Below are 26,860 nucleotides of genomic sequence, written 5' to 3'. Positions count from 1 at the left end.
CCCTGTCACAGATTTGTTGTGAACAGAACATCTGATACAAAACAGCCCAGGTCAAGACAGGTGGAGTAGATGGAGAATAACTGTTATATTCTGTTCAAAGTATTCACCAGTGTCAAATGATTCTGAAGCAGACTGAAGAGGCTTATTTTCTAAAAGGGTTGACAACCTACTTCCCACAACACATTTCCACTAAGATAACTCCTGCTGTGCTACTGATAGCCTTTCTATGTAGATATTGCTATGTTCATTGTTAATACAGTAAAACAGGAAGGGTGAAGTCCTGACCTTGATGAGAATTTTTTAATCAAATTAGTGGTTCAGATTTCATCCTAAACAATCAGAAATATCATTCATACGTATGCTGCACATCTTATACAAAAGAGGAGTCTCTGGACCTTTCCTTCAGCCCACCTACTACATTTATGCAACTACTTGCTCCCTTCAGCAAACCAATTAAGCAACAGAAAACTTAATCTGGTATTCACTCAGATTTAAGAACAGAAATACTGTATTTTGATAGCCCCTGAAAAGGCAGCGGTTTATTCACATTGGAGGTCGAGCAGCAGTAGAGAACGTAGACTGCATTGCATCCGTTCTCCTGTTCTTCTTACCTCCCTCTACCGTAGAGCAGTTCCTACCATAAATACCAGGTTTCAGTCTCCCCTTAGCATCAGATATTTAAGAATTCCAGGTAGTACCTATAAGCTCTTGGCTGTCAACAAATGAGAACAGCGTAGAAAACATGCGACTTACAGTCAACATTCCACCTGATGCTTCTTGGAGGGAGTTTAAGGGTTTCATTGATCTTTTCAAGAACTGTCTGTAGCTTCTGTTTCTGAGCAATTTCAGACTGAGTAACTTCAGCAACATTCAGCTTCTCACTTTCAAGTTTCTCTGTGTGATAACAGAAGAAAAAAAGCAGCCAGTTGACTCCATGAGAAACACGAATTCCATGCACCCAGACATATATTCAGGAGATATTAGACATTCTAGTTTTAAAATTATCTGGTCTCTCAGCCTTTCCTTCCAGAGTCACTTTCCCCTGCACTTCTGAACTCCTAAAGATACAGTCCACATTTTCCCTTTATTTCCCCATTGTCAGGGGAAAGGCAAAGTATTAATGAAAGCCACACTACTGGCTAATAAAGATCTATTGCAACTCCCTTTAGGGAACATCAAACTAGAAGGTAAGGCCCATTACTTCTACTACTACTGGATAAAGTGTATTCTCTATGTTAGTGGCCTGTACAGCAGACTATCAAACCTGAAAGAGACTTTAAGATTTGTTTCACCAGTTCCACTCTTACTGCTTCTCCCTCAGTCTCCAGAGATTTACAGACTTGGCCCACCTGTGATAAAAGTGAAGTGATACCACATTTATATAGGTGAAAGATGCACCCAATAAATGCAAACAAATATTTTTGGAGGTTTGAAAGCAACCAAAACCTTGGACAAATTTTTTCTATGAAACAATAGCCCTTGTCTGCACTCAAAATTTGCAATTTTATGAACTGGTTTATTAATAATGGATACAGATTGCTGGGCTTATATAAATACGGTTTAGCTTGTTTTAACCAGATTTAAGCAAAATCAGTAAAAGTCTGGTGTGAACTGTGTCTACACAGTATACTCTAATGGTTTAAACATATCAATCAAAAGGAAATGACTTTGTTAAACTACTGACAGTGTGAGCATGAACAAGGTTTCAATTAACTGAAGATAGATTAAGATGTGCAAAATGGAAATGGGTAACCCACCTGAACATGAAAAAAAGTAAAAGTGATGTTTGTCCTAACTCAAGAGTACCAGTACTCTGCTCCATGGATTTAACAGAGATGTGAGTCAAAAGACAAACAAGCTCCATGATTATTACCAAGAAAGCCAATGGTTGCTAATGTTTTTGTGTAACTGTCAGGAACCTCACAACCATTAATAGTAAGTGAAGAAAATTTAGCAATAGAGCCTCCCTGATAACAACACAAAATAAAACACTTTGTCTCCTATGAATTTACTTCTATAAAAGAATATATTATTAAGCTTTGTAAGAGTTGATCTTGTTCTCAAAGTCAACTGAATATCTTCCCAAACATAGTGAGGCTGAGTTACTAGCATATGAATGCTGCCTAAGAGGCTGCTGCCTCTGAGGGTTTCTTGTACCTGCACAGAGATCAGCCTGTGCATGGTCTCACAACAAGACAGAAGTCTTTAGTTAGCATAATTCCCTGATCCACAGGGAATTAAGGGTAAAGATTCCACTGAAATCTGTTATTACTGGATCAGTATACTCAAGAGTCAAGCTGTTATCTAATGTGCATTTTTTTCAGTTTTGTGTGAAGTCATTGGAGGTCTGCCCATGAGAATCAAATTGCTCTGTCTGGGCCATATCCATTTTATCACAATATATTCAACAGTTTAGCCGTTCATAGAGGGAAACACTCTATATAGCCTTTATTGGAAGCGCTCACATGATGTTTCAAGATTTGTTTAAGACACTGAAAAGAAATTTACTGGAAACTTTATGAGCTGTAATAACTAAGAAAGTGGCTTCCAAGCCAACAGTTAAAAATCACATGCCAGCTCTGCATTAACAGTCTCTTTTCTCTATTTGTTTCTCAGCTGAAGCTCAGTTTGCAGTCCACTGGGCATCATTACCTCAGTAATGTTAAGGGCCAGACATCAAATCAGAAAAATTCCAACTTTCCAGAGGAACTTCAAGATGTGAATAAACTAGTATGGAACCAGCACAGATTAAAAACATCCACCATTGTACTTAAAATACCCTTACTTTCAAACTTACTTTCCACTTGTAACATAGTTACGTTTGTACAGCACATATGCAGATAATAAATTTAATTGGAGTGGATACTGCTGCCAAGACAAGAACCCTCCCTCTCTAGCACCCCAGGTAGGCTTTATGCTGTTCTCATCAACTACAGAGCACCACACATTGCACTGTAGTTATAAAGACTGTGCTTCCTCTACGCTGCAGCATACAGCCTATTGCTCAAGAGTCTCATAATACAATGCTATTTTTACATCACTTAGGAGTCTTGGTATCATCTTACACTTACGCCACTAAGTAGGAACAAGTGATCCACTTACTGACAAAGTGCCCCAACAGCATGCATATATATTTTTTCTTACCAAATAATTTCTGCAATACTTGTCCATCATACAGGTCTTCAGCCAAGTCTTTCACAATAATCCTCTCTCCTACCAACACATCATTAATCCAGTCAATTAATACCTATATGGGAAACACAAGTTTGGCAGGATTATATACTGTTCATTTGCAATTTAAAACATCATTTTGTACAACGATGAAAATACTCAGCAAAAATAATATCAAAGCTGCAATGGTTCAAAACACAATCAGTCTGAAATGCCATCAGACGAAATTAGGAAGGACTTAGGTTTACAAGGAGATAAGAAATACATGCTGATTGCACTCAGACACCACTTTGACTCTTCCAAGGTAGCTGAGTGAATGTAACACAAAGTCTAGACGAATACAGCACTGAGGCAGTGCTTTCTTAAGTGAAACTTGTCCTTTTATTTCAGTAGTATATTAATATTTTATTGGGAGGCAAAATGTGCTGAGGTCATTTCTAATGAAGCTTCTTGCAAAGTCCCAAAACCAAGAATCAAAAAGAGTAAGAGGGAAATCAGTGTAAATTTAGACCGGGAACAGGATGGGACTAAAAACCAGGACTCAGTATTTTAATCCAAATCATTAGTCTCTATGTGCTTTATCTAAAGATACTGCAAAAAATGATGTGCCCATTTCACTGGGATGTATGCACCATGGGGTTTCATTTAATTAATGTCTAAGTGCTTTGAAGTGTTCAAATGAAAGAGTCAGGGACGACATTAAAAATAGTTTCACTTTCTTGAAAGTGTTTACATGCTTCTCATTACCTTCATTAGTTCTTGTAATTTTGGGTCACTTCTGGAATTTGGATCAACCATTGTTCGGACTTCATTTTCCTCTGGAAGGTTTAAAAGACAGATATTAGAAACTATTAGAGGCATAACACTTTATTTTACATCAAGCTTTTACATTAAGATGTAAAATTGTTATGAATTACCTAGCATAGTGTCCTCAGGGTCTAGTTCGAATGGAATTGGACTGAGAGGTAAGTTAATAGCATTTATTCCTTCTTCCTGTAATTCAGATACTAGGAAATAAAAAAGAGCTTGGTCAAATTTCAATTCAATTTTACTTACTATTTCACTCTTGCTAAAAATAGCATTAATTGTATTAATTTCTTTATAGGAACATGACTGTTAGATAAGCCACTGAGCATAATTACAGCAATAAAATATAGCTAACAAAAATGGGAGGCCCAGTCAAACAAATCTTTACTTGTACATGTAGCTTTTGCATGGGTAATGGTACTGAAATCAATACAATTTCCTCCAAGCTTTTTCAGGATAAGGCCCATTATTTCTCAAATTTTAAAATGCTCACTCACATTTTAATGGTCTTGACATTTAAAAACTGAATCATTTTAGCTGAAGGAAACAATTACTCCTCTCAGCTATGTCACCCAGGCTCTGAAGGTGCTTCAAGTTTGGCTACTTAAGATGACCTGGGTCTATCTGTACATCTGCATAGGAGCTGCCAGACTGACAATTTAAGATTGAAGGTGAAGCCACAGCACCCTGTGCTCCAGGATGCTGCTCCCTCCATTATTAAAATCATTGTTGGTTTTATTATCCTCTTGATTTTTTGTCAGAGACCAGTTGGAACAGACTGTGGGTTGCTTCCAGTGGGTGCCCTTGAGTTTTCCTTGGCAGAAACCATGGCAGCAGGACACAGATAATGAATCCTCAAAAGTACTGCCTCCGTGTGGAGTCCAAACACCTGCCGGGAGAGAACCTGGACATGGGAGCAGGGAAGTAATCCAAAATCCCATCGTTTGGACATGCCCACAATTGTCAGGAAATATGGCTAAGAACTCACCTGAAGTCCCCTCATGCTACAAAAAGCAACATCTTTGTGATGCATGCTCTAGGGGCAGTAGGAACAGAGAGATCCAGAGAAGAAGCATAAAATTAATCCTGCCACTGTTCTGTACTGTACAGGTTCTCTGCCTGCTACGGTTTAGAGCAACTTCATTCACGCCTCCAGGTGACCCCAATTTTAACAGGTTGCAAAGACAAAACAATGCCTGCACTGCCCAAACAGATCTCTGTAACAGAAGAGAATAAACACAAACAAGCCAATACACTAACCCTATAGTTATGGACACTACTCAGCACTGTGCAGGGCGGGTACCTGCTTCGGTGATCAGCCAGATTTGTAGCTGCTTTGTAACCAAGGAGTCAGTATAAATCTGATTTACAGAACCAGGAAAGAGGCTCACTGTCTTCTGAATGACAAACAATGTTGTTTTGACCACTCATTTTCCAGTGTACAGACTTTCAAAAGAACTGGTCATTAAAACACCTGTTATTTAAACTTAAATAACTTAATGAACTGAAATCCATGGTTTACCGGTACATGCAGATTCACCAGCTAACATTTCAGATTCACTACCTGAAACTGACCAACCTTCCTCAGTTTAATTTGAAAATGACTCAAAAAAAATTAGGTTCAGAGAAAACAAAAAAGTAGAAAGTGACAGCAGAGATCCTGTGTTTTGTTCCTAGCCCTATGACTGCCTTGTAATTTAGCTTTTAGAAAACTGTTTTATCTCTCTGTCTTAACCTCTTGTGTGCAATAAAAATAGCTCAGTTTCACATGGATGCTGTGACAATTAGTTAGTTGGTGTGGTAACAGTACTTAAAACTTTCCAGATATTTTCTATGCTTTGTGAAATGCTCTGCCAGATGAAATGCCTATGCACATTTTAAGAGTCTGTGTAGCAGTACTCATGAATCTATGCAAGATTCATAGCAATAATGGCTGTTAGAATGCTTATTGCTTTTAATAGTGCAAAAACAACTTTGAAAAGTCCACTACCTTCCATACTAACTTCACTCCATACACTCATCCTGCTTATGTATCTGTAAAATACAAATACTGAGCAGCTCTAAAGAGCAATAAAATAACGTTGACAATAATAGTTCCCTGCATTGCTGTATATCCTCTAAAACTGAAGGCTGAAAGCAATGGACCAAATTAATCCCTCATGTAACTCCATCAAGTTCTGAGGAGTTATAGCAAGCACAAATTTGGTCTAGCATGCACAATCTCAGGCACTGTTTACACTTAATGGCAATTTTTTGAACTGCTAGCACTCCCTGGAGAAAATCATTGTTGGTTTTATTATCCTCTTTGATATTTTTTTTGTTTTGGTTCAAAATTGTTATGGACATGAAAAAAATCAGCGGACAGAAAACTTCCTTGTGGAGGTCTTTCTGTTCTGAAACGTTTAGTTCATGAAGAACTTCCACACAAAAGTTCCTAGGCAAAAAACTTTTTGGCAAAAAACTGTCCCAGGAGGGAGCAGAGTAAATAAAACCTGTTCAAGCTACATGGCTCCACTGAGGTCTCCTAACCCAAAGGGCTGGATGCTCTGCTTGGACAGGACACACTGGAGGAAGCAGTCAGCTCATTTTCCTAGAGAAGGACAGTGGTGAAAAGCTTTTGGTTCCTCTCTCCAGGAGGAGACCCACTGGCAGAGCTTGCTGAGACTTCTCCAAGGAGACCGAGCGGACTTTATAAAGCTGAATGCTTTATAAGGCATTCTTTACATGGCAGTTGCCCACTGAAATCCTCCATTTTTGTCCTCTACTGTGCATGATGCATGATTACTCCACCCCACTTTTAATAACAGGACCATCACCATATTATCACAGTTTCTGGAAAAAGAGAAAACAAACAAAGAATATGTGATCAAAAAAAGAACATACATCTCCCTAATCTCTGAATTTTAATCACACGATCAAGTAAAAGATTCATATATTTTTGTGTGAAAGGGGAACATTAAATACAAATACAATCGTATTAAAATACACAAATCCAATATAACTGATCTGTTCTGGAATGCACTGTGAGTTCTGTATATACTGTATAGTATGGGCTAAGCCCTGCTTTGAGGGAGGCAAGCAGTGGTCTTGTCGCCCCTGAGCAGCCAGCCCTAACAGAATACGTTTCTCACACCTGCCCTAGCCACATGCAGAGCCTACCCAATCCACAGCCCACCTCCAGATGATCAAAGATCTCAGCTGGATCCCATTTGCCAGACAGAGAGGACAGAGATACTCCCTGCTCTCCTTCCTCAACACTGCATTCTGCAGTGCACAATACATACTCCAGGCTGATGTTAGTCCTGCCATAGACTCCTTCTGTCCTCCTGTCCCCAGCACAATGGAGAAACCCTGAGCCTGATAGCATCTTTTTCATTTCTTTCCCAATATGGAAGAGGAAAGATTTTGCCACAGATTAATAATGCTATTAAAAGCACCGGGTAAGAACATATGCATTATATCAAGCTGCATACAATGAGAAAGAAAATGTATTATGTAACACAGCCAGAGCTTTCTAAGAACTTCCATCAAAAAATTTCCATGACAAACCACTACACTTAGGTGTTTATAGAGGAACCACAAAAATGTGATTGAGGTTATGAGTTCGCATACCACAGTTTCAGCAGAGGAATCCATTTTTCAGCTGCTTTTCATTCATTTGTTTTAATTAATTTTCATGAAAATCACATAAGCAATTCTAGTATTTTAATAAAAACAAAGCACACAGGTTTTGGGAGAAGTTTTGCAGCAGCTGAAATTAAAAGAACATCATCTCATTTCTTGAAATACTTTGAAGAATGACTTACAACATCAGCAAGGCCTCTTCTCTCTGTCTTACAGTATAAAAACCCAGGAAGGGAAGAGGGGACGTGGCTACAGCAGCTAATGTATAGGAGTAAAACTTATCCCCTGAAGCCTGGGGCAGCGCACCCAGAGGAGCATGTCCCCAGGGCTGCCTGCTCCACGTCAGGGGCTCCCTGGCCACTCAGTGACCCCAGCAGCAGAGGAGAGGAGAGTGCTTTCCTCCTCTCACCTCCTCTGCTGCTGCTGCTGCTGCTGCTGCTACCAAGATGAAGCCAGTATGTGGACTACCATGGAGCTAGTTCTCCTTCCTGCTTAATCTGGCATAATTAGGGGCTTTATACTTTTGGACCTGAGAGAAAAACCCAGCCCTACAGGTTTTTATAATCACTGGGCTGAGTGGAATTGAGGGTTGAATGTACTTTTAAGGCAAGATCCTTAAAAGCAATGGAGTTGCACATAGCACAGACAAATCTCTGTGCATTGGCAATGTGGAAGTCCCAATTTTAATTCTGGCTAAGGAATGGATACTTTTCTCCCAGACTTCTGATTAATCTCCACTTGCCAAATTTGTTATGATGTAATCAAGTGCAACTCCACTGATATCAGCTGTCAACAGACTTCCTCATATCATGCCAGCACCAAATTTGACCCCAGAGCTGGGGAGTCCACAAGCCTTTATCAACAGCAACCACAGCAGCTATTTTAAGCTGGACAGAGTTCTTACCCTTTCAGATGATCTAGGATTACAAGGTCATAAACCTACACTATCAAATCCATGTGGGTGCTATGAGCCAAACTTTGCCCTTTGATGTATGCATCCAACTGCCATCAAAACTGTTGGAAGCTGAGCACATCTGAAAGGGGAGTGCTGCCCATACGGTTTAAATTGGCTTAATTCCTCTAGTACATGCAGCCTGTTGCTCCACACTGTATTTATTAGACAGTTTCATTTGGGTTTTTTACTCGTTTATTTTGTGTGCTAAAGGCTTTTTCCTGCTCTGTTTATTATTCAGTGCTTAATAACATTCTGATTTGAGTAAAAACACATCTTATAATTTAACTGAGCCCAGAAATGCCACATCACCCAATGCACTCTCTGTGGCTTAGATGTATTTTAGCATATCTGCTGCTTTTCTATATCTGTCCAAAGAATCTTAAAACAAATAGGGCAAGATGTAGTGTTAAATGGTCTCTTTCTCTGAGTACTAAGCCATGTCCTTCCACATCACTGATTCTGTACTTACAAAATTAAAATCACTCAAGTGCTACAACACTAACAGATCAATGCTGTAAATTTGTGATTATCTATAGAGTTGAATATTAATGTTGGAAGAGCACAGTGATACAATATTTTTCAAAAAAGATTTAAACACACACATATATATACACTTAAATATATACATACATGCTTTTGCATTTCTTTATATACGCCTTAAATAAAAGAACAAAAAACAAAAAAACATTTTTTTCCATTCAAGATCTTCTCCGCCATTTTGAAGGCTACAAATACTTTGTTTTCCTTTGTGGAAGCTGATAGTTGGTGACGTTCACATGACTCCAGGAATTTAAGCTTTTTATAAAAAGTCAAAAGAAAAACTACCTGTTATTGTAAACTACTACAGCAGACAGTAGCTTTATGTACAGTGTCCCTATCTTAAGCTACTTTTTCCTGGAACAAGCCCAACTTGGATAGCTAGCTGCAGACAACATATTGCCAGAGTTACACTGGATATTTGTATATACACCCACGTTCAAACATGCATGCATATGCTACATACATTTATGAAGCCAGAAATTACAGCATGTTTTGAAAAACACTGATTTCCAATAGGAAATGTCTTTGCTGCTCTTGTACAGACAGCAATATCCACTCAATTACAGCAGAGCCAAATTTAGATTAATTGGTTTTGGTTTCATATTCTCCTTACTGGGAACAAGTTTCTGATAAACGCTCATGACCTTGATGGCTTGCTTTTGTAACCACTTAGGCACAAGAATAGCTTTACACAGCTTTACTTCTTTCATTGACTCGAGAGCCTGCAATGCAGAGTGTAAATAACTGTATCTGCATAGATTTCAGCGGATTTATCCTGATTTACACCAGCTCACTGGCTCAGGATGATTCCAGTTCTCCCTCACATACTCCACTTTTATATCCTGATATCATTCCAGTGGAGTAATTCTGAATTTGTATTGGCAAATGTGAGAAGAGATCCAAATTACCTAACATGGTCAGAGAGAGAGAGAGAGAGCGCGCGCAAAAACATTTTCAAAAATTCCAAGTTTAAGCTTTCACAAAATGGTACTGTTTACTCAAGCAAACTTATGCAATTGCTTTCTGGGCCATATCCAAAATGTTATTTTCTAATGCTAATGTGTGTGCATCTTAAAAGTCCACAAAAGTAAAAGAAAATATTAATCTAAAATGGTACTGCCTAATTTTCTTGAATACATAATTCATCCAGTGTACATTCTGGCAGCTCAGCTTTAATTTTGAAACAAAAGAAATCTGCACGAAAGACAATAAATCTGCATTACACATGGTACTAAAATGATCCAATGGATTTATAGATGTTTACAAGTTTGCAGAGTGTGACACAGCGTCCACCAGAAATTCAATATTCACAGCACAAAACATCATAAACATACGTCTGCAACTACAAAAGGGCCTTTTTATGTGGGGATCATTGCTAAAATTGTCTTCAGAACATAAACCTTAAGTCATAAATGCTACTCCCCATTTATTCTCCAAGACATAACAAATGAGGAAAGAAAAGAAGAGATATGTTTGTAATTGAAAATGTTTCTCAGGAAATGATCTGTACAGGAACATCATTCTCATTCCATTAACTGCTGACTCCAAGCCAGCCATTTGTAAAAGTAAATAAATATGCAAACTGGCTGACAACAATGTGTCTCCCTTTAATGTTACTGCGTTAGTACCCAGTCTCCAAAAAAGAATCTATTTTCTTTTCTCATTTCTCCATTAAACCAAACACGGCACATACGCAAAAAGAACGACAGAAATACTGTACATGAAAAAAGAATGGGAGAAATGCTATAATTTAATTTTCATGTATGCAATACAAATTAAATGCTCATTGCCTTGAACTTTCTTGAAAGTCCAAAGCTGCTCAGAAGTACCTCAGTGCTTAGTTTGTTGTACCTAGTGCTCTCTTTCTTCTTTCCAATAAATTGGAAAAAAACCCTCCATAGATTGACAAATCCCTGGTCTGAGTAGGTGAAAAGAAACAACAAAAAAAAACAGGGGCAAAAACAATCCTTTTAAAGCGTACACATGATTTTCTTAGAGACATCATAAGTGGCCTCATTAAACCTTACATGCTTTCACATTTCATTTGGGATGAAGGCCCTTTCTCAGAATTTTCCTGTAGCTTCTAAGAGGTAACAAGTGGTGTCAAGCTAAAGTAGATGCCGGTCATTCCATTCATACCTTCAATACATTCTCTCAACACATCTTTTAAAATACATAAGCAGTATCTGCAGATGTTTTGTAAAGCCTGTCACCCTATAGAAGTACTTTAAATATCATTGAGAAAAAACAAAAAAACCCTCAAGGCTGCATTAGGAACAAAGGCAGACAGGAGTTCAAACTACTCTGATTTTCCCCCCACTGCAGAACTAACTATGCATATATGAAATGTTATGACCATTCCAGGTCCTTATCAGAACTTGCTACGGTGAGTCTGACGGCAGCTTGAAACTCCTGAAAAGGTCTCAAATGCCATAGCAGGGTCCTTGTGCAGAAGGTACCTTCAAGTTGTTAACTGGTCTGCACATGGTATCCTTACATGCGTATTATTTTATTGAGGCAAATCCTTTGACAGCTAAGAGTTCCAATTTATTGAGGTGCCACACAGCTCAGAACTACACGGGATGCTCAGAGCTATATGGAGACAGGGAGAGCATTTGTATCCTCCAAACCAAAAGCGGGAAGCCTGTATTTCTTGAGTTATAAAGAATTTACAGCTAGCAAGATGTGGAAGAGAGTCAGATAGACCAGTTGGCACAGTCCTGACCCTAACCAAGGGGAGGCAATGGTTCATCTTACATGTTCACCAGCTGGCTACAATAGTTTGTTTCCAAATACTGCAGAGTGGAGAAGCTGATTTTACAGGACCGACTTTTGCCTTGTGTTCTCTGAATCACCAACCAGCTAACAGTAGCTCTTCCAACATCAACAAGGGGTGCTCATGCAGAAAAGACAAAACCAATGATCTGTTCCAAGAAGTCTTTCCCAGCTCAACAAGTTCTAGCTTTTCCTAAGGGAAAACCCCAAAATAGTTCTTAGGAATGTAAGGGCACACTAGTAGCAAGCTGAGGATTTCCTGAATTTCTTTTTCATTTCTTCTTGTGTATATAAGCCTTGTTTTTGAAGGAGAAAAAAGTGCCAGATCCATTGCATCTCAAAAATCTAAATGACTTCTTGGAGGAGTTGGAAAAATGACTACATTCATTGGGAAGCTAACATTTCTTTTCAAAGACAGAGCATTGGTTTACATATCACATGCAGCCACAGTTTTCAAACTGCAGCTCTTAGAGCTGCTTCTCTTTTATAAAAACAACTGGCGGTCTTCAAGGAATGACTTTGTGACAAAGGTTTAAAAGCTTTGGAGTAAGTGGCCAGGTATTTTTACAACCCAGAGAGGAAAAGAGGGAGGGGAGAGGGAGGGGAGAGGGAGGGGAGAGGGAGGGGAGAGGGAGGGGAGAGGGAGGGCAGAGGGAGAGAGGGAGAGAGGGAGAAGAGGGAGAGAGGGAGAAGAGGGAGAAGAGGGAGAAGAGGGAGAAGAGGGAGAAGAGGGAGAAGAGGGGAGGGAGGGGAGGGAGGGAGGGGAGAGAGGGAGGGGAGGGAGGGAGGGGAGGGAGGGAGGGGAGGGAGGGAGGGGAGGGGAGGGAGGGGAGAGAGGGGAGGAGAAGGGAGGAGAAGGGAGGAGAAGGGAGGAGAAGGGAGGAGAAGGGAGGAGAAGGGAGGAGAAGGGAGGAGAAGGGAGGAGAAGGGAGGAGAAGGGAGGAGAAGGGAGGAGAAGGGAGGAGAAGGGAGGAGAAGGGAGGAGAAGGGAGGAGAAGGGAGGAGAAGGGAGGAGAAGGGAGGAGAAGGGAGGAGAAGGGAGGAGAAGGGAGGAGAAGGGAGGAGAAGGGAGGAGAAGGGAGGAGAAGGGAGGAGAAGGGAGGAGAAGGGAGGAGAAGGGAGGAGAAGGGAGGAGAAGGGAGGAGAAGGGAGGAGAAGGGAGGAGAAGGGAGGAGAAGGGAGGAGAAGGGAGGAGAAGGGAGGAGAAGGGAGGAGAAGGGAGGAGAAGGGAGGAGAAGGGAGGAGAAGGGAGGAGAAGGGAGGAGAAGGGAGGAGAAGGGAGGAGAAGGGAGGAGAAGGGAGGAGAAGGGAGGAGAAGGGAGGAGAAGGGAGGAGAAGGGAGGAGAAGGGAGGAGAAGGGAGGAGAAGGGAGGAGAAGGGAGGAGAAGGGAGGAGAAGGGAGGAGAAGGGAGGAGAAGGGAGGAGAAGGGAGGAGAAGGGAGGAGAAGGGAGGAGAGAAAAGAGAAAGAAAAAAACTTTAATTTCTTCTGACAACTCTTCACGCTTCAAGTTCTTTCTTTGGTATCAAAGTCAACCAAGATAAAGTCTGAGGGTGACACCAAAGCTGGACAAGTAGCAAACAGAAGATAAGAATGACCTGAAGAGATGAAAATAATAATGGCTACAAAAATGTAGATTTATGACTTATGTGCATAACTGAATGCGACCGGTGGAAACCCTCCTGCTCTTACCCAGCTGTCCAGACTGAAGGGTCACTTCAGGAACAAAGAGGAATATATTACGGCCGTGGCAATCCCCAACTTCAGGACAGTCCTTTGAGGGCTTTGGTCAGTTGGCATAAAGCACAGTGTGGTATGATCAATAATATGGCTGTGGTATCCTCCTAAAATGCATTTGCACAAAAGTGTAAGAAGATGATGCAAGACAGTGCTTTGGTAGCACAGGCTGGAAATTATGTTTGGCTTAGGAAAGCAGAGTTAGTTCTCAGTTTGCATAGCATTATCTCCATCCTACAGAGAGTAGAAAGTGATGCAATTTTAGATTAAGGGATACATTTATACGTCTTCTCTCTGGAGATACAAATTGCACTTGTAAAAGGGAAGCTAGGTACTTAAAAATACAGCCTTAATAACTTGTCTGTGATGTTACAGGAAGTCTGAAGTAGAATGGACAGTAGTATCCATACCTCTTGATTCCCAAATCCATGTCACAGCAATGAGGTCACCTTTCCTTTTGTATAATCAGCAGTAATGAATTTTATCCAGCCTTGTGCACTGTCCTTCAAGGGCACTGCCTGGTACCCTACTGTGCACTTCTGATCTTGCTCATTTCCTTATAAAATTCAAAGAGTTGCTTCAACTTCCAAATGCCCTGTCTCAGAAAAATTACCTGACTGAACTGTTCATCTGATTATGGTGTTCGGATGTTTCTTAATTAGGAAACAAATGGCAAGCACTATAAGCACCAGCACTGTAAGGCTAAACCTGCAATGCATGTGCAGTTCAGATCTGAGATCTTTCCAAGAATCACAAACAAGCAGTAAGTTCAGAGCAGCATTTGCTACCATCTGTCAAACACTGTCAGACAAGGGAAACACCTCTGCATAATGTTCCTGTTAAATGCATCCCATGGGTTCTTGTCATTACCATATTATCAATTTCAGCATCCAAAACACTGATACCAAGAGTAGCTGCGGCACAGGTTTTCCCACTTTGGAAGTGAACACACCAAAAATTGCTATTCAAGCATCCAAGCAAATAACCTTCAACAGACTTTTTCTACAGCACTAACACACATTTAGAGTTTCCCAGAAACAATCAGCAACCTGCAGTTCTTGACGGCATAACTGATTTTAATATACCTGTTAAGGAGTGTTTAATAAAATGGAAATAATGTAATACTAAACATGAATACTAAACTTGCTTACTGCATGACACACAACTGATTTGAGAATGTCTGCCTATCTAAAGCATGCTTTGGACCACAAATGACAATTTTCCCTAGGTGGAAATTCAAATGGTAAAAATCACTGTTTTCACATCAGATCTAGTATTACTTAGGGACAGAATCTGTACCAAACTCACGTTAAAAGAATCACATATTCATTTGAAATACCCCCGGGATGACACTCTTAATTAAATCTCACTGATATTGCAGAAATATTTTCATGGAATAGCATTTGTAATGAACAAACTACAGTATTATCTTCCTCTGTTATCCAGGAAAAGCAAAGTCTGAAAACAGCAAGAAGAAAATAAACTCCCGTTCTTCAAAATATTAGAAAACAAAACACACCTTTGACAAAAAAAGGGGGGCAGAAAGTAATACTCATAAGAGTATTACTCACAGAAATCAAGGAGAAAAATAATCAAATGAGAAGGGTCTAGTCTCCTACCTTTAGGGCAAAATGCTCCACAGCCCATTGTATGGTCACCAGGCCACCTTCATAGTGTATCTCGGGGAGAACGGTGGTCTTTAAGGCGTTCCAAGCCCCTTGCTCTGCAGGCCCCTTTGCTGCTGCTCTTCTCAGAAGCTGTATTAGCTTTAGAGACTGTTTTCCGACAGAATGGTCCAAGCACATCACAACTCTCAGCTCAGAGCATCGCTTCAGAACAAGTGACTGACTGCCTATATAATTTAATATGATGCCACATGAGACTCATAGACCATCTGCAAAAGAAACTAAATCTGCTTTTTGCAGCTTGGTGAGTTGCATTCTGAAAGCTGGGATGCAGTTTTGACTGTGTGCTTTTGTTATCTGTCATATAACTGAATGAGAGGCTCAAATGGCATGTGTAAAGCACATGTTTTTACCAATATCCCAGTCCATTTCTGCTGTAGATAACTTGTATTTTTTGCCCTAACAGCTGACATAAAGTTACCATTCCCTTTAAAGTACAGGGAAGGTCTGGGCACGGACATGGCAATATTGAAAGCAAAGCTTTATTTTTTTATTCTTTATTTTTTTGGAAAAACAAAGGCTGCTTGAAGACCAAAGTCAATGTGAGCCACAAAATCCTTGAAGTCTGTTGCTAGAATTGAGATGCATGTGTAATGCGATCAAATTCAGGTCCTGATCACTGTACTACTTTCTCCATAAATACTTCCCCCACTAAAACAATTAGCAAAACTCACATGGAAAAAGGATTAAACTCTAAAACAGACAAAAGCATATACAAAACTAAGAAGCAGGGGAAAGGACAGGCATGAGCAGTCAAAAGAGTAATAAACCACCGGTAAGAGATGAACTAGTCTTATGGGCTGGGGGCCCTTCCAAAGAGGGATAGTAATGAAAAGATAATCTAAAGCAGTTACTTATTCAGGATAAAAATCAAATTGCTATTAAGTCTCCTACAAACTAAAACTTTTCAAAAGCCATAAAATATTTAAGAATCTGTTTCAACTTGGAGCAGAATGAGGGAAATGACACATCCCTGGCTCACTCCTAAGTGGAGGAAAATGGTTACATTTCTTGTTTCCAGTTGAGCTTCATTTAAAATATCGGTGCCAAAAGGCAAGTATGGAGAACTGAGATGCATTTCTTGTTTAGGGTTATTCAGCTGTGCTACATGGCATTCCTCCTCCAGGTTTTGTTTCAGATGTGAACCCTTGCAAAAAAGTCACTGTGTTTTCATCACTGTCCTGAAACCACATTCTCCGCCAGCTCTGGAGTCTCTGATACACATTGGTCTGCAGTTACTGGGTCACTCCTAGAAGAAGTTTTCCCCCTGCCAAAAGTGCTATTCTATGTCGTATTTGCATGCAGTAATGGGGGTCCCCAGTCTGACTCCTGGAGTCCCATTGCTTTCTGGCACTGGGAAACTGGAATGCTGAACTGCTGAATAACAGCATTCAAGTATAGGACAAAACTGAGCTGAAAGTTCTTTACCAAGCCTTCCTTTTCTTAATTTCTGAATAGAACAGTAAGTGTCCCAGATATCTCCAAAGCAGAATTGCCCTAATGAAATAAGTACAGCTAAAGGAATACCAGTTTCCACTTGGAACGTTAAGGAGGGTGTTGAAGATGTTTGTATCTCTCCTATGAAAATTCACAATCCGAAGCCACAGCAACCTGCATCATCTATTAAATCTACTGTGTGATTCCTTTCATATCACTTTTTCACATGCACAAAACTAGCTATTCTTCAAAAATAGTGAATGAAAGTTGTCTTTTTTATGATGAATTTTTATACCTACAGTAATGCCCAAAAGATAATGTCCATGTAAACTGTTTTAATGGGTGTAGTTAGGGTACGGTAAGAGAGTTCTAAGTCAGCTAAAGCAGAGCTTCTTTCTCAAAGGGCATGACATGGCAAGAAGTTGATAGTACACAGTCTGAAGAGCATAGTTTGGGGACAGGAACACCGAGCAGATGAATTTCTAAACATACTCCGTGCAATCCATTCTCATTTCTCACAAGCATAAATTCAAGTGGGACTTAATTTCCAATTCCTGTAACCTAACAACAGCAACAACAATAAAATTGTCATTCAAAAAGCCCCAGTGCCTCCTCTTTCCCTCTGCAGAAATTACTGCAGGGAAAAACAGCACATTGGTAAGATGCTTTGGGCCTACCATTTCCCAAACTGTTCCTAAAGGTTTCAACCCCACAATTTTCAGCTTTGTAAAAACAGAAGTATAGCCAGGGAGGAGTGAAGTCTTTTTCAAGCGGTTTTGGCCATCAATACAGGAAACAATTCAAAGGCAACATGACACTGATATCTTAATTTGTGAAAATGGATAAATACCATATCTGCCACATAGCACATTAACCCATGTAACTAATAAATACAGAAATAGCACTGCAACGCTTGGTTAAAAGGTTTTGGTTCACAGAGGAGGAAATTTAATTAAAGCATGTAATGTCAATTACTGTCATTTGTAATTGTATTTTGCTTCCCTAGAAATAATACAGATGCAGGATTCTAAAGTTACCTGCATGCTTGATGCAAATGGGATAAAATTATCTAGGTTCTGAGAAAATCCAGATAGTAGAAGGAAAAAAATACATTTTTACCTAACCTCATTCATGGATCTTCTTCGAAGTGTCGATTACATGAGGACTGACATGCCTCCAATTTAAACACATAAGCCAACAACCCATATCTGGAACAAGACTTTTATGTTTAAAAAATTGTGTTAAGTCATCAGAAAGGGAGCAACAGCCTAATTCTCAGCTTCTGTAAATGGATGCAGCCTTACTGAAGCCAACAGAAAAGCACTGATTGATATCGGAAGAGAATTTGGCATATTGTTTATGCTGATTGATTTTAATAAGAAAATTACAGGCCAGGTCCTTAATACTTCTGTCTCCTTCACTCTGTTCTGTGCAAAATGGACAGAGACCTGTGGGCTATGCAGAAGACAAGTACCTTACCACCACAGCAGTAAACATTGTCAAATCTCTTCTCACTCCTTCTCCTCCTTCACCACACACAATGCACTGCAGTATTAGCATCCACTTCCGTTTTTATACATACTGCATTTCAGTGGTAAAGCTCAGTGCTGCACAGAAGCATCCTACCCATATCATATCCTATTGAAGTCAGGAAACAATACCAGAAAGGATGAATGAAACATACTGTCAGTGAAACAGAAGTCAGATTTATCTCCACCCTGCAAACTGTCCTCTGAGCAACCACTAATATTAGCAGGAGAAAATCTGTTGGAAAGACCCCCCCAAGCCATTTTCCTTTAAGTACCACCACTTCTAAATATGGCAAGCATGCTGCCTTTGAAAATCATACTTTCCTCAATAATGTAATACTACAGTAAAATGGTGATTAGAATTATAGCAAAGAGCTAACAAAAGAGAGAGGAAACCAATCAGATGCTTTCTTATTTCTCTAAGTGATACACCCAAACTGTGTCTATCAGGTTCACCCAGGCAATTTAATGAGCATGCAGTACCCAAAATGATGCAGATTCATTACAAAAAGTCTAAATCTAATCTACTCGAATTTAAAGTGTCAGGAATCACATAAATGGAAGATGAGAAGACGGAACTCATATGTTATACATAAACAGAAACGAGTCATTCAAACTGGGAGTCATATAAAATGCTAGGTTACCAAGAAATTACAGGTCAGATCTATGGCAGTGCCAAACTCCATTGCTGTATAATTGCAGTAAGGGAAAAGGTGTCTTCAAACTATCTTCCTGCCTTCCCCTGTCCTCACAAGCTTGACAGAAGTCTGACATCTTTCTGAAAATGTGGCTTCAGGGGTCTGAGTGACACTATTTTTTCACTGAAGGACTCAGAAGTCCATTACACCTTCTGAAGTCCACCTCTTGAACTCTTTGAAAAGTTCTTTGCTTTTCACAGTCCACCTACATGAAAACACATATCATTTGTAACTTTTTGCATCCTAGGTCAAGATTTCACCATGCTGAGGAAATCCTCAGCTGTTCCAACAGATCTGGTTTAAAGCCTCTTTAAGTCATTTTCACAACCAGCACAAAGGCCTACGAAGCACAGCCAGGAAGCTGCCTTAGAACAAACAGTGTGCTAGCTAGTCACAATTCACTTCAATATTTAAATGTGAAGATTTAATTGTGATTTTCAAAAGCACTTGCTTTTGGCTAAACTTTGCTTTCCTGCAAAAAATGCACTTAAATTAAATTAATTAAATTAAATTAAATTTAAAAAAATGCATTTAAAAACCATAGATTTTAATCTTTATGTTTACACCAAGGCTTATGTAAACTTACCCCGCCAACTCCCCCTCCCCTCAACATTTACCAGGAATCTTAACAAGGGCTAAACACTGGAAGTGAATCATTCCAAAACAGACTGTGTAATGCAAAAGGGGGGGGGTAAATATCAGGGTTATCATTTCAGATGTGCAAATTATCAAACTGTGTCCCTCCCAAAAAGCATAGGTGAATGTTGGCAAATGTAATTCAAAAGGGGCAATTCCAGCTAGACCTAAGTGGCAATCACAAAAAATTACCGTTGACAAAAATAAAATACAATTGACATGACACAGTTCACCTATATTATAGCTGACAAATTGCTCAAAATATGCTGACAAGATCCCTGAGGGCTTGCAGCTCCCCCAAGATGTTGTTATTATTTGTAGTGCACCTTGCAAGGTCTAGGTGTTATTAAATAGAGGCAAGCCTCTATCTTTTTTCCTAAACACGCAGGAGAAAGAGTATAACGTTGTAACTGTAAATATATGTGCTTCTTGATGCTTTATATCATAAACAAAAACTTTAATACAAACATATGCACACAAAAATTATATTACTTGGAATGCTCAATAATACAACCTCTCTCTCCTAATGAATAACTTGCATTCCCTGCCATTAAATCAGGCCATACTCAGGTCTAAAACTTTCACCCAGAACCAAACCTGTTAAATGCTGACTTGATACATGTTTAACTGAATGCGGTAATTATTCTCCTTCTCATTTTCCAAATAAGTTACAGTGGTTCTGAATCTAAACTACTGAAAATAGAGAAATGACATTAAAGTCACCAGAGTTACAGTATGCAGATCAGATCTAAATCGTAACTCTCTTGTGGCACAAAATTATTACTCAGCAGGAGTAAAGGTAGAAGAACTGGTTACTGAAGAGTTTGCTCAGTGTTATGATCTTGTTTCCCAAGTGAAAAACTACTGTGTACTGATTTACAACGAGGTCCAAAATCGGCTCAAAGTTTGTGCCAGAGTAAGGTGTGTGTTGGGGGGAACCTCTTGATTCACACACAGACCTGCACATTAACAAGTCCCTCTTTCTTGTTACTCTGTCACTGCCTTCCATTTAGTCTTCGTGTTACTTGAGTTGGATTTTCTTCAGGTTTGGGTCCGATCCACAAAACTGCATTAATATACCAGTTCCAACTTGTGCTCTCTTTTTCCAGAATATTGCCAAGCTGGCAACATGGTTCCTGAGAGGCTACTTTCTCTGACTTGCAGTAAGCTGTTTACTGACACACCACTGTTCCCATGTAGTTTTGCACCTCAGCAGTGAGCTGGACAGCAGCTCCATATGTTGGAGTTTTTACACTCTGGAAAATTGTATTACTTTGGGTAAATAAAAAGCTAACAGCAGCAGGAAAAAAAAATCATAAAAATGCAGCTGAATTTGTTTCATCCTGCCTCCATCAGCAAATTTGGTCTATGACCTCTGCAGATGAGTCATGAAAGTGCTTTAAAACTTGCACTGATTTATATTTTCAGGATAGGAAGTTCAAGGCTCACATTTCTATTCCCCAACCATACATTATTTTTCTCCATACACAATTTCTTGATAATAATCTATGAACTAAAATACATAGGCATCTTTTTTTCTGCTTTGCGGTGCATACTAACCAAAACCATTCATCTCAAAAACCAGTCTCTGTGTTCTTGGTAGATTTTAGCAGATGTGTAGGTTATTCCTGGAAGCATTACTAGGTAGATGCTCTCATCACAGTTTTAGTCATGGAAACAGGCATCTACCAAGACAGGCCTTGTTTGTGAAAAAGGAAATTCCCAGCATATCTATCAGAAACAAGAGGTGCTAAGGTACACCACTTTAAAAATAAAAATACCTAATTTTCACGTAGTGCTAGTCATTAGTAGACCTCAGCACATTCTACAATGCAACTATTGCTTGTTAGATCTTAGGGCTCTGGCCTCACTGAGAACACGCTCTCTGCACCCACAACACCTCTGCAGCAGGGCTTCACTCCTTGAGTCCTACATTTATAAGCAGATGAAAAAGAGCAACAAGTCAAAACACCACAAAGCCACCACCAAACAAAGACCTTCTCTTCCATCACATGCACACAGACTATTTCTGATTCCACTTTCAATAACCTAACTTTCAATTAGTTTTTCAGGTGAAACAGTTAATACACACACCACTGCTTTGCTGCTGTCTTTCTTAACAGAACCAGTGACTAACTCCCACTGAGGCAACTTCAAATCAAGCAGGATTATTTATGGACTTCTGCAGGCCTTTACAGAATTGCACGAAAGCTGCAGGAGGCTGGACTGCTTCTTTCCAAGAGCCTCCAGCACGTCTATTGTGTGGGCACACTGTGGAATGGAGAGAGAACAAAGTAACTCTGCAACTCACAGTGTAAACCCAGTACTTATGCTACATATTTACAATCTGAATTTTAATCCAGAAATGTTAGTGCCACCATTCAAAGCCCATGGTCCAGTCAAGGAGCAATCCGACAGCCAGTAACTGGGTGACCTAACACTCCACTGTGTGGTCTTATAAGGCTCCTACTTGAATTCACAGCCTGTTTTGAAGAAAGCTAGCTGAAGAGGCTGTTTTAGTTTTTCTAAACATTATTAGCTGGGGTCTTGGTTCTGCAAACCTGGGGTCTCTATATTCCATTTGACCTGAACTACAACACATGAAAAGAAGAGATTAAGTGGAAGGCCTCATCCCTCAGTTTTTTTGGTTTTTTGTTTTTTTTTTAACATTTACTATGGTTCAGACTCTAATGTCTAGTTTATTTAAACTGCCAAATTCTAACATAAGGCTCTCAAAGGAGTCACTGCTGACTTTAAAGAGATCATTTGTTTCCTTTGTGATGCAGGCCTATGAGAACACACTGTACAGCGATAAAGATTAAGAATTGCCACTGCAATGCTTCCACCATGTTGATTTTTACCTCTTCTTTTAGATTATTGTCTAGGGACCAAGTTAGGAATTACTATGTTGGTTAGCTGCAACTGATTAACCACTCTTTGCACTCTTCCTGTAAAACTTAATAAATAACTTTTTCAATTGATAAAGGTGTAAAAATCTACCGTAATAGCTAAATCCTGTAAGGGCTGTATGTCTTCAGCACATATATCTGATTTTGCTGTTGCAAAATATCCTACAAAGTGTCTAGCATGTGAGAATCTTAACTGTATAGGGTGGAACTGTTGTTCTTCCCATGTTCTCTCTTCAATTGGCCCTACCCAGATAATGAAAACTCTTCCTGTCTTATTTCTCTGGAAAACTAACAGTGATCAATATTTCTGCTTTATCTAATGGGCCATCTGTGGAGTCTCGTGGATCATGCGTTGGCAACTTAATCTAGATAGAAATCTGTGTTCGTCCTTGGAAAACCTTGCTTTAAACCTCTCTTCTGAAACATCCAGACTTTAATTGATCTTAATATTTATTTCCAGTCTGAATGAATTAAGATGCAGATGAGAATCCTGTGCAGAATGAATGACCAGCCCAAGCATTAAACCTGATCACTGTGCCAGATGTGGACCCAGTTTTACAACTCTGCTGCAAAATGTTACATTCATGAACTAGTTAATCCTATTTTTTTTTTCTGATTCATCTCCAGATATAAATGGGGATCTGAAAGCTCATGTTTTTCTTCAAATACGTCCATTTTCATTGATACTACAAAGCACGTCAGGCAAATTCTGTCCTTTGTTACACTTGCACAGCCCAATGGCAATTCAGTTAACGAGTCTCTTGTAGTAGCCAGGATGGTGCCCAAATTCTCTTTCCATAGCCATAGTTGTTCTGTACTGTGAACAGGAAGAAGAAAGTAAAACCTGACATTCATCACTGAGGTAAGCATCTATTGGCCCTGGGTACAAATAAAGATCCATGAATCTCTGCTGTTAAGGAGCTACAGTGGTACCTTAAGCCTCATGATACCACTTTGACGTAGATAAAGGTCATTAGCGCTGCTTTCCAGATAAGAAAACAGACAAAAAAAGAGAAATTGCCTGCAGCCTCATAACAGAGCTGATGCAAGCTCGCCACGTCCTGAACCCTCTGGCCCCAGTCCTCATTTTTGTCTCCTTTCCACTCTCCCACCCTCGTGCTGCTGCTGCTGCTGCTACTTCCTTCCCACCTGTACTTTCACGGCTTCCCCTTTCTCCACCCTACCACTGGGCCAAAGCTACTACACCCAACAGACTTGATTTCCAGATCCTGCAGAGAGCAGACCCAGAAGTTACATATCAAAAAACAGTGCTCCATGCTGCCAATTCAGTCTATCATACGAGCAACTGGAGTTTGAATGCAGGTATTAAAATGATAAAAAAGCACTTTCAGCTTTCTCTTGCCCCACTTAGTGGCACCTTACATTGACTGCTTGAACCTTCTGTTTTAGAAGCCTGTTTCCTCTTCAAAAGGAGAAAGTGTTAACTGCTGACTTTATATTAGTAACTCCCTAGATTGGGTAGTAATCTCAGCACAATCTCCAGCTTCCTGTGATTCCTGTAAGAAACAGCACTCTCTCCTGAGAATTTTTTTTTAAGTCTTTAGAAAATATTAGAGATATAATCTGTGCTTTTAGAAACCAATGCTATCAAAATTAAGTTCAAAGCACTGCATGGGCAAAAGCAAATACTTCCGGGATCAATCAAGGCTTCAATCAAGGCTCAGTGTAATAAAAGGAGGATGTTGCCATTAACAGCCACAGGGATCTACCATCTTGTTTTCAGCCACATGTTAGAGTACAAGCTAACTAATCCATTCTGATGAGCAAACAGGAGATTTTCAGTTTCTGGGCCCTCACATGGTAAACCTGTTGGTTTATAATTATGACTCTCTTTGCTTTGTCAGTGCAGGGGAAGAGGCCAGGCGACGGAGGCTGCACTCGACCACAGTAGCACCTGCATGCAAATGCAGTGATATCAGCTTAGGGGCTCTAAGGGGAACCATTTGCCATAAGTAAATGCAGTTTGACAGCAGCTCCTAATAAGAGGAAGGAAATGAGAGAAAGAAAAGAAAAGTGATAGGAAACAAAAGGACTTTATAAAACAGGGTTTTATTGCTTTCATTTGTAGCATTCTCTTTGTTCTGTTTAAGCACTGAGCCTTCCAATTCCAGATACTGCACAAAAGAGATACCTGTCTAAAAAAGTTTATTTAAATCTGGAACTGTCTCGCAAGATGCTTCACAGACTCAGCAGTCCATTATTACAAGTAACAATAGACTACCTCTAATTAATTTGGCACAGCCTTTGCTTCTGATACCAATCAAATCAATATTAATGGGGAGTTTGTGCTCTCTTGTTACAGCACAAAATGGGTACCAATCTTCTCATGAGGATTTTTGGACCATAAACTGTTTGAGGTCAGTGTAGTTGGCTTCTTCCCTCCCCTCCCCCCCCTTTTTTTTTAAACAGGATGGAAAAAATATATAATGATGTGCTATTTAGTACCTGGATAAAAATCTACATTCAGGCTGCCTACACTGAAAGACTGAAACCAGTTCAATATGAAGAAATCTCAGTTTAAGAAAATAAAGATTTTAGTAGCTCACAGCGCTCAAATTAAACACTTAAATAGGTAACACTAGATATTTCTCATGCTGCCTCACATTTCTCTATTTATTTTTATCTGCAGGATCAGGCGCGTTAGAGAGGGAGGCCTGGTAAGAATTGCCTCAGCCATCATTCTTGGTTACTTACATCTGTGGTCAATTTTCCACACTTTCTTCCATAAAAGGTAAACGAGGCACTGTACTTGCAACAGGATAATCTAAACAATATGAACAATGTTACTGTTAAAGACCATCTGGCTCATCAAGCACAGCTCCAGACTTAACTCCTTGAATAAAGTGTGGAACCCTGCAGTGTATTTTTTTTAATCCAAAATTCATTTTTAAAACGATAAAAGTAGAACTCCTGGAGGCACAAGGGATTCAGCGTGCAACAAAATTCATTTTGTGTTTTTATTCTCTTGTGTCTCACATATCTGCAATCCAGGCTAGAAATTAACATTTCCATGTCACATTTTTCTACAAAGAAGTCCTCCAAAATTTTCTGTGAGAAGCCTCTGTGTCTAGGTGGTCTGTGGGGGGTTGGTGTTTCAGTGGGTAGAGAAGAGGTTTGAGTAATTCATAATTCACTTCAACTTTATGACCTGATCCTGCCACTTCTTAAAAGGTAATAAAAGTCAAAGCAGGGTCACCAGAAATGAGAAGAAAAAAAAGGGGGGAGGGGGAATACAACCAAAGAAGGTTTTTGTTAAGCGCATGTACAATTTCTTATCTGGTACATAAATTAAGTGGCCAGTTTCCCGAGAGAAAAGATTTAAAGCAATGCAGGAACAAAATAACCTGAAAGTAGGCAAAAGCCAGGAGGGAGAAAAGAGTGATCGAGCGAGTCAAAAGGCAGTGTATTGTCTAGAGCACCAAGAACCAGCAGCCTGAAAGTCTTGGGGCTAGCTGTACTCAGCGCACCCGAAGTTGTATCACAGCTCCATGCCTTAGTTTCCCCACCTACTCAAGGGGATATGCAGCCTTCGGAGGGCACTGTCAAGACTCATTTAAATTCTGCGAAGCATTCTCAGATACTAAGCATAACATGCCCAGCGCCTCAAAACAAAACAACTCCACAGATATGTAGAGGTTAAATATTCTTATACATTTAAAAGTCTACAAACTTCAAAATGCACTGTTTTTAGGCAAACAGCTGGAACTGAATCTTGCAATCAGTCCTTGCTCAGATGTCTCTCAGTTTTAACTTTGTAATTACTGCGCATGGAGTGGGTTAAACACTGCCCTCAGTCACAGTTCTGCAGCCCCGTATTGCTGCATTGTAACATAGGGCAGGGTATTGGTTCTTAAGAGTTTTTTTCTACAAAAAAGTTTTAATGACATTATAAAAAAGACTGGTTTGTTGAAATATTTTAATGCTTTTTTATTTAATTTCTAAAAAAATATTTTTGGAAGGCAAAGGAAAGAAAAAGAACTAGTGCATAGTTGGAGTTTTTCTTGCAGGGTAAGCAACACAAAAATTAATTTTCATATTCATTGGTTCCTGCCTTTAAATTCTGTGCCACTACTTTAAACAGAAACATCACCCTATCTGGTTTCTAGGTAGAATGCACACATGACTGATCCTTCCCCTGCAGTAAGTTCTTCCAGCCACTCCCAGAAACATGTGTCCACAATCTTTTTTTAAAGTCTACTCTAATGTGGATCTAATTTTCATTGAAGTTATTATATAATAAGCCCAATGCAATATGTACCGACATACATATGCTAAATTCTTAGCTTTCAAAATCTTGTTAAGATGCAAGCAGGCGTTGTGGGGTTTTTCTGATTTTA

At 39.6% G+C, this 26,860-nt stretch overlaps 1 protein-coding gene across 2 annotated transcripts in view; it reads right to left on the bottom strand.

Moving 5' to 3' along the window:
• Positions 1–26,860, bottom strand: part of PARVA (parvin alpha) — a 65,390-nt gene that overhangs the window by 16,300 nt on the left and 22,230 nt on the right. For both annotated transcript variants that reach the window (XM_067296141.1, XM_067296142.1), the window contains exons 2-5: positions 4,089–4,178; positions 3,919–3,989; positions 3,145–3,247; positions 754–894 (exon numbers count right to left, since the gene is read on the bottom strand). In XM_067296141.1, coding sequence (XP_067152242.1) covers positions 754–894; positions 3,145–3,247; positions 3,919–3,989; positions 4,089–4,178 — 405 coding nt within the window. The remainder of the gene's footprint in view (positions 1–753; positions 895–3,144; positions 3,248–3,918; positions 3,990–4,088; positions 4,179–26,860) is intronic.

The sequence above is a fragment of the Apteryx mantelli genome, chromosome 4 (assembly GCF_036417845.1).
Source record: "Apteryx mantelli isolate bAptMan1 chromosome 4, bAptMan1.hap1, whole genome shotgun sequence".
Classification (NCBI taxonomy): Eukaryota; Metazoa; Chordata; class Aves; order Apterygiformes; family Apterygidae; genus Apteryx; species Apteryx mantelli.
The sequence above is the reverse complement of the archived record's forward strand: the minus strand, read 5'-3'. Positions and strand labels throughout refer to the sequence as shown.